This window comes from Canis lupus, chromosome 10 (genome assembly GCF_003254725.2).
Source record: "Canis lupus dingo isolate Sandy chromosome 10, ASM325472v2, whole genome shotgun sequence".
NCBI classification, from domain to species: domain Eukaryota; kingdom Metazoa; phylum Chordata; class Mammalia; order Carnivora; family Canidae; genus Canis; species Canis lupus.
Genome location: NC_064252.1, coordinates 1,898,991 through 1,911,810, shown reverse-complemented (window position 1 = coordinate 1,911,810; position 12,820 = coordinate 1,898,991). Strand labels below are relative to the sequence as shown.

Genomic DNA, 12,820 nt, shown 5'->3' with positions numbered 1-12,820 from the left:
AAGAACTGTGGTAAGCAGGGCAGGAAAATAAGTTGGGGTGCCCAGGTTCTCAATGAGTTCATACTAGCTCTTCTCCTCCTAGTCCCTCTCTGACGACACCCAGCTGTTAAACCGTGATCACCTTGATATGGAACTCCAGGTTCTCATCCATGGAGTAGATGTGATTGAAGATGTCTCGGGCAATTCGAGGAATGATTCCCATCAGCTGGGGGTCATGCAGCTTTCCCTGGAGAGGAAGAGTATCTGAGACTGAGACTGGAACTCAAAACAATGAGGCCACCCAAGAGGTCAACAGGTGAACATGAAGGTGATAGTTGATGAGAGGATCATCTGAAGGTACAAGGCAGTCACTGCCATGTCTACCGAGAACAAGGAGAGAACTGAGGGTCCCTTTGGACCTTTATTGCAGCTGCTTTTCTGGATCAAAAGAAGCAAACTGGAGTAGTGGAAAGGATGGGAAACTGCAGCAGGCTAGAGGGATTTCACCAAGCTTCCATTATAATCCTGCCCCTCAGTTCATCCTCCAGACCAAGCAAGCTTGATTCCTAGATCTTGCCTGAGATTCCTTGGCCTCTCATTAACACTCACAGTTCCTCACCCCTCATGAAAGTCAGAGCCCTCACCTCCATGGTATGTGTTTTCCCTGAGGATGTCTGTCCATAAGCAAAAATGGTGCCATTGTAGCCAGCAAGGACATCTGGAAGACATAGCCAAGAAAGAGCATTGGTGGAAAGAAGTGGAGTAGGGAATGGGGAACCAGAAAATATACATTCTAAAAATACATCTTACAAAGATAATACATGCTACCTTTGACAATCTGCATGGCACACGCATGATAAACTTGCTCCTGAGTCGTGTTTGGGGGGAACACACGGTCAAAGACATATGGCTTCCCCTAGAATGGAAATAAAACATGGCAGACATCAGGAGTCAGGAAATGAGGAAGAAGAAATGCTGCAGCCCCCTTCCATTAGCCTGAGAAGGTACCTGTTTTTCAGCCATCTATATCCACGGACAGTTTGGGGCGGGGGGGGGGGGGGGGGCGGGATGAAGGAAACCAGACAAAGAGGAGCAAAAGTTGGTGCTGACACCAGGAGCTGTTCCTGTGCGCTAGAGAGCACCATTGAGAAGTGTCACAGCCTCAGACTGTGTGAGGGGATCTCAGTCTTGGTGTGATGACTTAGTACTGCACCACTCCAGGCCTTTCCCTGGGAAACCAATGGGAAAAGACAGTAGGGCCGCAGGCCGTGAAGAGTGAAAGACAATTCATTAACATTAAAAATCTACCTCTAGGTTTAAAAATATCTTCCTCAATAGATGCATATGTCCTGATGCGGACGAATCTTCAAGATGCATTAAATGAAAGATGCAAAGTTAGGGGCACATGTCGGTTATGTTCCCTATTGTGTAAATGAAATACAGGTACACCAAGATGCTGAGCTGTTGTTCAAACATTAACACAAGCTCTCTCTCCGTGAAAGAAATATATGAAATCAGAATCATGGGCCTCCTTTTAGCAAAGAGATACTGAAACAAATTACTGACCTACAAGTACTTTGTTTCATTTAGGTTATGTTACAAATCATGTGCTAACAAGCATGCTAAAGATACAAAATATTTAAAACCTGGGGAACCAAACAAAGAATATATTCACTATGTAATCATACTAAAGTGCAGATCTCTGGTAAGATTTTTTTTCTGGTAAGATTAAATAAGACTATGCTTGTTCTCCATCACAAATGACAAATTTCTCAGTCATGTTTTCCTGCCATTCAGTATAAAGAGATTATGACTTAGTTGTCAAGTTGTTTTACTATAGACCCCATCTTTATCCAACTGAAATGTAAAGCTCCTAGGTCTATGGTCACCAGAGTTGGGGAGACATGTTTCAACTAATTAAGGAAGTCATAAAATTTTAATTGGTCAGAGCTGGAGATAACGGCTCTAGGAATATTCATAATATTCCATCTATACATAGAACTTTTTTCTAGAAGGAATTATACAAAAAATGTTAACAATGATTACTTTGAAGAGAGACAAGTCTTTTATTTTACATTTTTTAAAATTTTTATTTATTTATGATAGTCACACAGAGAGAGAGAGAGAGAGAGAGAGAGAGAGGCAGAGACACAGGCAGAGGGAGAAGCAGGCTCCATGCACCGGGAGCCTGATGTGGGACTCGATCTCGGGTCTCCAGGATCGCGCCCTGGGCCAAAGGCAGGCGCTAAACCGCTGCGCCACCCAGGGATCCCTTATTTTACATTTTGTATCTTGGCTTGCATATATATGTGTGTGTGTATACACACACACACACATTTTAAAAGATTTTATTTATTTATTCATGAGAGACACAGAGAGAGACAAGCAGAGACACAGGCAGAGGGAGAAGCAGGCTCCATGCAGAAGCCAAATATGGGATTTGATCCCGGGATGCCAGGATCACACCCTGATTCAAAGGCAGATGCTCAACACCGAGCCACCCAGGTGTCCCACTTACATATATTTTTAAATTTTTAAGTTTTATTTTACTTAATAATCTCTACATCCAAGGGGGGGCTCAAACTCACAGCCTCGAAATGAAGAATTGCATGCTCTTCTGACCAAGCCAGCCAGTGCCCTTGGATTGTTTCTATTTTTAAACCATGTACAAGTATTTTTTCTTAATTTCTTAATGTGTATTTCATTTTGTTTCCTTTGTTTTACTTCGTTGCATAAAGGAAAACTAGTAGATATATTTTTTTAATATTTAAGAGATTTGAAAAGTCTGGCTTATGGGGAAAAAAAAATCTACCTGAAATATTTGTCTGATCTCTCTTTGGTAAAAGCCTTTGAAACCCCAAAACCGGAATCCACAAAGAGAAATAAGTTGTGAAGATGCTCTCCAATGGAGGGAGTACTGTAAACTGATAGAGTCTTTCTGGAGGACAATTCTATTAAATATTTAAATGTCCATTCTGTTTGTACTCTGTATCAGTGAGTCCAGTGCTAGGAATTCATTTTACAGCCCTTACTCAAGCACTTAAAGATCTATGTAGAAGGATGTTCAATCTGTATTAAAGTAAAACTAGAAATAATTCAAACACTCATTAACAAGATGTTGGTTATGATAGTTCCATATTCTACTCCCATTAAAAAGAGTTAGGGTGGTTTACATGTTCTGACATGTTCAAGCTCAATTTAGTGAAAAAGTAAAAACAGTGTGTGTAAAGTGATTATATCTTTTTAAAAGCATATGGACAGAATAGCCTTAGAAAAAGGAAATGGAAGGCTGTATAGAGACCTGCTAATGGTGGTTATCACTTGAGAGCAGAATAACAGTAGCTTACGCCTGCAATACTTTTCTGTGATATTTAAATGTCTTACAGTGACAACATATCATTTTTAAATTTAAAAATGTAAAATGTTATAGATGATGTCATAAGATAATATGTAATGACAAGACAAGGTATACACAAAATACTGTCAGGCAAAAAAGTAGTTTTTAAAATACTATGCAGGGACGCTTGGATAGCTCAGTGGTTAAGCATCTGCCTTCTGGCTCAGGGCGTGATGCTGGAGTCCTGGGGATCGAGTCCCACATCAGGCTCCCTGCAGGGAGCCTGCTTCTCCCTCTGCCTATGTCTCTGCTTCTCTCTGTGTCTCTCATGAATAAATAAATAGAATCTTCAAAAAATACTATGCAAAGGGATCTCTGGGTGGCGCAGCGGTTTGGCGCCTGCCTTTGGCCCAGGGCGCGATCCTGGAGACCCAGGATCGAGTCCCACGTCGGGCTCCCGGTGCATGGAGCCTGCTTCTCCCTCTGCCTATGTCTCTGCCTCTCTCTCTCTCTCTGTGACTATCATAAATAAATAAAATTTTTTTAAAAAATTAAAAAATACTATGCAAAAAATAAATACATAAGATAGTATGCAGTGTAAAAAACAAATGCAAAAAGGATGATTCCATTTCTGTTTTAAAAAAAAATGTATAGGTACACCTTGCTTAGAAAAACATGTTAAGGGGTGCCTGGGTGACTCAATCTGAGTTTAGCTCAGGTCATGATCTCAGGGTCCTGGGATGCAGCCCCACAGTCCAGCCCCATCCCCATGTCGGGCTCTGCTCTCAACAGGGAATCTGCTTGTTCCTCTCCCTTGGCTCCTCCCTCTGCTCATGCTCTATCTCTCAAATGAATAAATATCTTTAAAAAAAAATGTTAATAGTGGTATCTTGGACAGTAGAATTTTAGGAGTTTCTCTATTTAGATTGAAAACTTTTCTAAATTAAGGTCACCTGGCTGGTTCAGTTAGATGAGCATGCAACTCTTGATCTCTTGGGGTCATGAGTTCAAGCCCCACGCTGGATGTAGAGATTACTTAAATAAATAAACTTTTAAGAAACTGTTCTAAAATGAAAATGCATAATTTTTTAAATAAAAAAAAATTTAAGATTTTCAAAGATATTAATATTCTTACTATAAAGAGCCCTCATAAATTAATAGCAAAAAAGATAAACCTCAACAGAAAAATAATAAACAAGGGCTAGGTACTAGCAACAGAAAAATAAATACAAATGTTCAATATTTTCAAATTTAAACAGTAATATTGGGATCCCTGGGTGGCGCAGCGGTTTGGCGCCTGTCTTTGGCCCAGGGCGCAATCCTGAAGACCCGGGATCGAATCCCACGTCAGGCTCCCGGTGCATGGAGCCTGCTTCTCCCTCTGCCTGTGTCTCTGCCCCTCTCTCTCTCTCTTTGTGACTATCATAATAAATAAAAATTAAAAAAAATAAAAAATAAAAATAAAACAGTAATATTGTTACTCACCTATCAAACTGAAAAACACAAGCTTAATTGTAATACCCAGTGTAGATAAGGCCTTAAGGAGGTATAATTTCCTTGAAATAAGCACCTTTGTCCTTTTCTGGTAGGAACAGTATGTCCATACAACTTTTATGGAGGCAATTCAGAAACACATAATCAAAAGCCGTGATTGCACATATCCATTGACTCAGATGTTCTAAGAATTTATGCCATGAAAATATTTGTAGCAAATATTTAGTTACAAGAATGTTTATTATCAGACTGCTTATAACAACAAGAAATTGAAAACAACTGAAAGGAGTAATATTTAGGAAACTGGTTAACATAAGGAATCGATTAAATAATGGCATGTGTATATTTTTATTCTTTGTTGCTATTTAAAATGATGTCATAATAGAGGCACCTGGGTGGCTCAGTTGGTTAAATGTCTGACTCTTGATTTTGGTACAGGTTTCTCAATCTCAGGGTTGTGAGTTCAATCCCTGCATTAGGCTCCAAGTAGGCATGGAGCCTACTTTAAAAAAAATTAAATGAGATAGAATAAAATGATGCCATAAAAGAACATAAATAGATTTCAAAAATGTGTTAGTAAAAGAACTCATACACAAGAGAGCACATACTGTTTTATTCCTTTTGTATAACACTGAAGAAACAACAATACTTAGCTAGTGATAGAAGTCAAAATAGTGGATGCCTGGAGTGATATGACAGGTGTGGGCAAAAGGGAGCTTTCAGGGGCAACAGAAATACTCTAGATTTCAATCTGGGTGGTGCTTATGTGGGTGTCAAAATACGTTATAATATTCATCAAACTATTTGCATAAGATTTGTGCACTCATTGTATGTTTGTAATAGCAATTTATTAGGATAACCCTAAAAGTCCATCAATAGGGATCTGGTTAAATTATGACATATCCCTACAACAAACTATACAGTTGTTAAAAAGAATGAGGTAAATCTTTATGTGCTGATAAGGAAAAATCTCCTAGACTCATCATTAAGTTGAAAAAAAAAAAAAAAAAGCAAGGTACATAATAGAACAATATGTATACTATGCTACCATTCTTGTTAAAAAAAAAAAGTACATGTAGGGAAACCTGGCTGACTCAGTAGGAAGAGCATACAACTCTTGATCTTGAGGTTGTGAATTCATACATATTGTTCTGTACTTTGCTTTTTTTAAACTATACATTATAAGCCCCACATTGCATAGATTAATTAAAACAAAACATGTTAAAAAAATAAATATTTTAAAAAGTACATGCACGTATATATGTAACTGCTTAAAAATGTATAATATGCTTTTATAAGAACCCACAAGAAACTGGTAATAAGGTTGTTAAAGGGGAACTGGGTGGCTAGAAAAGAAAGGTAGGAAGGAGACTTACTTTTCATTGTATACTTTTTTATATCATTGAATTATGTCACATGTGTATGTTAAAGCTTATGCAAAAATTAAACATTTAAAAAATATAAAATTATGTAAAATATTTAACAAATGCAAAAAACTCATGTGTTAGTGAAAAAATTAAGTTATAAAACAATATATAGTTTATGATACAGTTTTATTAAAATTAATATATGTATATATGCAGCAAAAACTCACTGGAAAGAAATAAATTGTTAACAGTGTTTTTCTTGGGGTGGTGGGATTTCAAGTGATTTTTAGTTTCTTGTATGTGTTTCTCTTTGTTTTTAATTTTGTCAACAATTAAAGTATATTAGTGTTGTAATCAGACTATGTTTAATATTATTAAAGAAAAATCTACCTTAATTTTTTTAAAGATTTATTTATTAAAAAAAAAGATTTATTTATTTATGATAGACATAGAGAGAGAGAGAGAGAGAGGCAGAGACACAGGAGGAGGGAGAAGCAGGCCCATGCTGGGAGCCCGACGTGGGACTCGATTCCGGGACTCCAGGATTGCGCCCTGGGCCAAAGGCAGACGCTAAACCGCTGAGCCACCCAGGGATCCCCTACCTTAATTTTTTTTAAAGGCTTGAGTGAATTTATGGGTTATTCATAGGGTTTTTGGGAATTTTTCATTCTTTTTATATGAACGGTTCATCATTACACTTCATTACAAAGAATAAATCCTTATTACAGTGTTAGAAGAAAACAGCTTTAAAGTGGCATTAATGCCTGTCCTCCTCAGTGGCAATATCTTTCTTTTTAAACTTAATCTAATGAATCTATTTTTTGTTGAAACTTGATTCTTGAATTGTAATCTAATTCAGTGCTGCTCCCATCCAGTGGCCAAGAAACAGAAACAAACAAAACACGTCTATCTCAAGCCAGTGACTCTCGCCTCTTCTCCACCAATGATATCTATCTATGCTTCTTGAAGCCAGGAATGCAGCCAAAGGGGATTAAATATAACTCTCAAGCCAACTTTGCCCCTCCCTTCTTCCCTTCTGGGAACATGGGCACCAACTCATTCTCTGCCTTTCCCCCTGTTTCTCTCCTCCTCTCTCACAAACATTCCCAGAGAAAGCCGTGGATGCATTAAAATGGAGGGCGCTCTCCAAATGCTGAAGGCAATTACTGCCTGAGGAATCCCTTTTCTGCAGCCTAGGCTGGGAAGAAGAGATCAGAGAGGGTCAAATGGTGGTGTTCTCGGTACTGTAAGGGTAAAAGACATCCAAGAACTAAAAATGGGTTCACTTAGTAAACTCATCAGCAGGGAAAGCCAGACACAGATTGTTATTTCAGGGGTCTGGAAAGGCCTATTAGCACTTCTCTACTCTTTGCTAGGCCCTTAAATTCCAAAGTTCATTACTTTATCTTAAGATTTTTATTTCTGTCACATTGTAAATTTCTTTTTAAAAATATTTTATTTAGGGCAGCCCAGGTGGCTCAGCGGTTTAGTACCGCCTTCAGCCCAGGGCGTGATCCTGGAGACCTGGGATCGAGTCCCACTTCGGGCTCCCTACGTGGAGCCTGCTTCTCCCTCTGCCTGTGTCTCTGTGTCTCTCTCTCTGTCTCTCACGAATAAATAAATAAAATATTTTTAAAATATATATTTTATTTAAATTCAATTCACCAACTTGAAAGAGTATAACACCCAGTGCTCATCTCATCATGTGCCCTCCTCAGTGCTCCTCACCATTTACTATATTGTAAATTTCTTTTTAATTTGCTATTGATTATACCCAAGATGAATTTGTCAGATCTTTTGAGAAGAATAACTAGACCAGTGGTTTTCTAACTTTTCTGCCTCTAGACTACTCACATGGGAAGCATCACCACTATTTATGTTTCTCGTGACACACAATTACTTTGAGTCGGACTGTAGTGTGTTGTGGCATATTTCTTACCAAAGTCTGGGGGGTTGTGTGTATAACTTGCAAAAACCACTTATTTTTTTAAAGCCATTTCTGAGGCCCCCTCTCAGGCCTCTGCCCTGACCACTCCACAGCTTGGATCACCATATAGACCAAGAGTTTTTTAAAGGCAGGGATTCCCTGTAAATTCCGATATCAAGCACAGTCTTTGGCCCATAGAATGTTCTTCATAAATATCTGCCAAAAACACAGATATTGATGGAGGAAGAGAGCAAGAAAATACTAGAGACTTAGATGTTTGGATGAAATAACCAGTAAGAAGGGGAAATGTTGGGGCACCTGGGTGGCTCAGTTAAGCATCTACCTTTGGCTCAGGTCATGATTCCAGGGTCCTGGGATGGAGCCCCACATCCAGCTCCACAGCAGGGAGCCTGCTTCTCCTTCTCCCTCTACTGCTCCCCCTGCTTGTGCACTCTCTCTCTCTCTCAAATAAAATCTTTTTAAAAGTGGGGGGGATGTTAAGTACTTCCCAGTGTGTCAAAGGCTAGCTCATGAGGAAACAGCATATATAAAAAAATAATAACACCGAATTCTTATCAGAAGTTTATTACATGCCTGTCATTGCACTAAGCACTTTATATGTATTATCTTGTTTAATGCTCACAGCAATCCTATAAGGCAGGTACAATTATTATTCCATTTTATAGGTGTGGAAACTGAGGTTCAAAGAGGTAAGGTAGCTTACCCACAGACACACAGCTGAGAAATGGTAGCACACGGGTCTTAAACCCAAGCAATCTGAATCTACCCACAGCGCTATAGTGATCCAAGAGCTCAAGTGCCTGAACAATGCATCAGATCCTTATCATGGCTTTTCCTTCCCCTTCCCCACACAACCCCCCTCCCCCGCATTTGGACATTTCTTCAAATGTTTCTGGACAGAACTGAAGCCCTTCATCACTCCCTTTTTCCGACTTCAACCCCATCTTAAGAAGTATGTGATTCTCTCACCCATCCTCCCCCAGGAAGTCCCCTCACCATGTCAACGTTGGAGACTGAAAGACTAGAAGACTGGTTTCATTAGAGACCCTCCACCTTTGAGGAGACCCCTGAGATCCACTCCCCCACCCACAGCAATCTAAGCACTCCTCACAATCTTCTCCAGAGAGCCCCCCTTCAGAGTCCTGCAGCCCAGGGCTCTGCTCTCCCTAAACCACCACCCCCTCCAAGCCTCCTGTTCATTTGTATCTCCCAGCACCTTTCAGCAGTTTTCCATTATATGAGCTGACTGTAGCTAATGGGAGGGCCTAAGATGAGGGGTCCCAGGATGTCCAACCTTTTTAACCCTCAGTAAAGCACTTGGTAGAGGCTGAACTTCTGAACACCAGGCCTGATTTCCATGGTGACACCCCTGGGGATGGTTGCCATGGTAATGCTGGAGAGACACTGGCCACGATGAACATTACCTCCCCTCTCCATTTCCCTTTATGAGACTCCCTCAAAGGGAGACCTGCTCCCCCTCTTCAGGTATCAAAGGAATCCTGGGCCACCCCAAACAATACTGACTCTAATTCAATGATCCTGCCAGGTCCCAATCTAGCTTTTCCAAATGAGGTATTTGATAGTCCTGAATTTTTGTCTGCTTAAGAACCCACTAACCCATTAGGAGACCTGAGGGAGAAAGAATATGGTGAACACTTGAATGAATGAGGGAGAGAGAATGTACGTGTCTTCCGTTACTGTCATCCCTCCCATGCCTGGTAGGGAGGCAGCAGCCCAGACAGCAGACACCAGGACACTCTGCCCACCAAGACCAAGGCAAAAAGACACTTAAACGGGTCCAGTAAAAAAGTCACACTGGATTCTGAGTGACATAAAGAGCAAAACAAGGTACACAGCACACAGACAGTGACCCAGACACCCTTTTAGTATGACTCAGGCCATTAACTTTGGCTAAGCCCCATCCCCCAGATTCCTGGGAGAAGTCAGGAGAGTGGGGGTGGAATAAGGCTGAAAGAGCTGTCTTTCCAGCTTATTCTCCTACCCTTTATGAAGCAGAAAAAGCCCACGAACATTTGAGACTCTGAAGCCCTGAGCTAGCCGCAGTGCTGCAGAGGCAGAGAGGAGAGCCACTGGAGAAAAGAGCAGGGGCTGGGTTTGGAGAGACTATTGTCTCCCTTTTCACTCTTCCCTCACCTTCCTGGAACAGCTTCCTCCATTAATTCCTCAGACGCTGAGCCCCAAAGGGAGCTAGAGGAGGAAAGAGGAGAGGGGGGTACGAGATTTCCTTTCCTCATTGGGACCCTCAAGGGTTGCCTTAAAATTCCTTCTCCTATAGCCTTCCTCCTCCCAAATGAACAATGAATAGGCTCTGAACGCGCGAGCTCCAAGGACACTGTGTGAGACAAAATGGCCCCCCATAAGCATCTACCTCAGCTGGAGAGATTGACAGGAAGGGCTGGGGCAAATGAAGATACACAGTGAGACAAAGGTGCGGCCCTGCAAATATCAGGCAAAACAGGCAAGGAAGGAGCAGCTGTGGAACTAACATAGAATATGAATTGGCAGGGGGCCCTGGGCCTTTCTTCAATCTCTCCCCCTCTCCACCTTCTACGGTTGTCTTTCCCGTTTGGCGAATTGGACAGATCAATACCACCACTCCTTCTCCCAACATCACCCCCATGCCACGGGCCCACCACACCAGGATGGCCCGAGAACCTAAAGGAGTTGGGTCAGACTTACCTGAAAGAACTAAACCAAGGAAGCTAGACTGCAACGTAGAAGCCTTTTGTGGATGTGCTCTCCTGTGACCACCGTGTTTCTCAGCCTCCCTGTCTCAGGGGAACCTCAAGCTCCAACTCTCACAGCTAATGTCTGCTATCCAGACTACTTGGAAAGAAGCCCCCAGAACTGATTGTTTTAGCCTGGCCAGACTGACCAGACTGGAAGGCCTAAGGTCCTTGAGGCAAAGACAGTGGCCCTCTTTATGTGGTGAACACACACATATGTAAGCACACATGCAAGGCAGAAGCACCCATTTGAGTTCAGTGGGTGACAGCTCAGCATGGTGACAGACTGGAGCCCCTGGGGATGGGACACGTAAGCAGGCTCTTCCTAAGGCATGTTTACTCAAAGTCCCATTCTCACTGATTCAGAGGGCCCACGCTCCCTCCCCATCTTTCCTTCATTCCCTTCGTAAGCATGCCTTGTGCCAAGCACCGTGGACCAAAGATATATAAACAGTGCTCCTGACCTTGAGGACAGCCGTCCTATGTGCCTCTCCTTTCTCAAATTGGCTACAGTCTCCTGGCACAGCACCCTGCAAGCCCTACAGGACTCGACCTCAGATCCTTTCACCCCATAGCGTAACAATCCCTACCAACCTGGGAAAGGAGGGGTAAGGAACTTTCTAGGAATTCCTTTTGGGCCATCGCAGATAAAGGTCGAGAAGAGAAATCTGCGGAGGCAGTGCGATATAGAGGAAAAGCCAGGAGCTTTGGAGTTATAGGTTTAGGTTCAGATCCATGAATTAATAGGGTGACCTTGAGAAAGTCATTCAACTTCTTTGGGCCTCAATTTCCTCATCTGTAAAATGGAAATATTAATACCTCCTTCAGAGCGCTGTTTTGGGGGACAAATAATACATGCGGAGTAAGAAAACCACAGTAACTATTAGTTCTCCTGCTTAATAAGATCTCCTCCAAGGGCAGAGCTGGCATGATGAGGTAGACAGCCTGCTACTTTTTACTGGATCATCAAGAGAAAGGATGAATAAGCAAGTACTATTAAGACCTCGGGATTCGGTTATTTTTATTTGTTAGGGGGAACTGGGGTGTCTGAAATCCTCCTCCTACTGTACCTGGAGGAGGAAAAGGCAGACATTTCCTTAGGACCCCAAAGCCCCCTTCCCTGACTGGGTGTGGCATCGAGGTATTCCTTTCTCGGCAAACCCATCAGCCCTGCGCCCTCCGCCCTCCGCCCCAGTCTAGGCTGCACCTCCTTCAGGGGCTCACGCAGGCCTGGTCCTGGAGCCCGATCTCGTTTGGACCCCCTCCCGCCCAGACCCCGACTGCCCACCTCCCCTGCAGCCCGTCCCCTGGCCTCCCCCTCCCTTCCCGGGAGGTGGGGGTAGAGATCTGAGCCAATAACAAAGGGCAGATGCGCTTCCCTCGGGGAGACGGAGAACAGGAGAAAAACACGGGCCTGGCCCCGCGGCAAGGGGGTGCGCGGCCCGGGGCGTCGGGCCCCCGCGGCGAGGAAGGGGCCCCCGCCCGCTCTGCGGAGACGCGGCCGCGCCGGGCCGGCCACACCCAGCGCCCGCGGCAGGGGCGAGGGGGGCCGGGCGCGGCGGGGCCGTCGCCCTCCCGGGCCGACACTCACCCCGATAACGACGCTGTCGTCCCCCTGGAAGATGGGGATGAACTTGTCTCCCCGCAGGATCTCGGCCTGGTTCAGGGGCCGGAACCGGCAGAGCACCTTGATGCTGCACTCGTTGTTGGTCTCCGCCATGGTGGGGCCGGCGGCGGGCTGGGCGCTTCGGGCGGCAGGGGCGGCGCCGGGGGGCTCAGCGGAGGCCGAGGCGGAGGGCGGGTGCTCGCCGTCCGGGGCCGGGAGGCAGGCGGGGCGCCCGGGCGAGGGCTGGAGAGCGGGGCCGGCGCGCGGGCTGGTCCTGCGGCGCGGGGCGCGGGCGACCTGGGCGTCTGCTGCCGGGCGCTCTGCCTCCCGCCTCCCGCCTCT

General features: G+C 43.8%; 1 protein-coding gene across 3 annotated transcripts in view; it reads right to left on the bottom strand.

The window, feature by feature from the left end:
- The window catches only part of KIF5A (kinesin family member 5A), a 29,758-nt gene extending 17,050 nt beyond the window's left edge, over positions 1-12,708 (bottom strand). Inside the window, exons 1-4 of one of the 3 annotated variants that reach the window (XM_035696380.2) lie at positions 12,464-12,708; positions 808-895; positions 624-697; positions 122-226 (exon numbers count right to left, since the gene is read on the bottom strand). In XM_035696380.2, the coding sequence (XP_035552273.1) occupies positions 122-226; positions 624-697; positions 808-895; positions 12,464-12,592 (396 nt within the window). In that variant the 5' untranslated portion in view covers positions 12,593-12,708. The remainder of the gene's footprint in view (positions 1-121; positions 227-623; positions 698-807; positions 896-12,463) is intronic. The other 2 variants (XM_025476851.3, XM_025476852.3) reach the window with 2 other exon arrangements.
- Between the last annotated feature and the right edge of the window lie 112 nt (positions 12,709-12,820).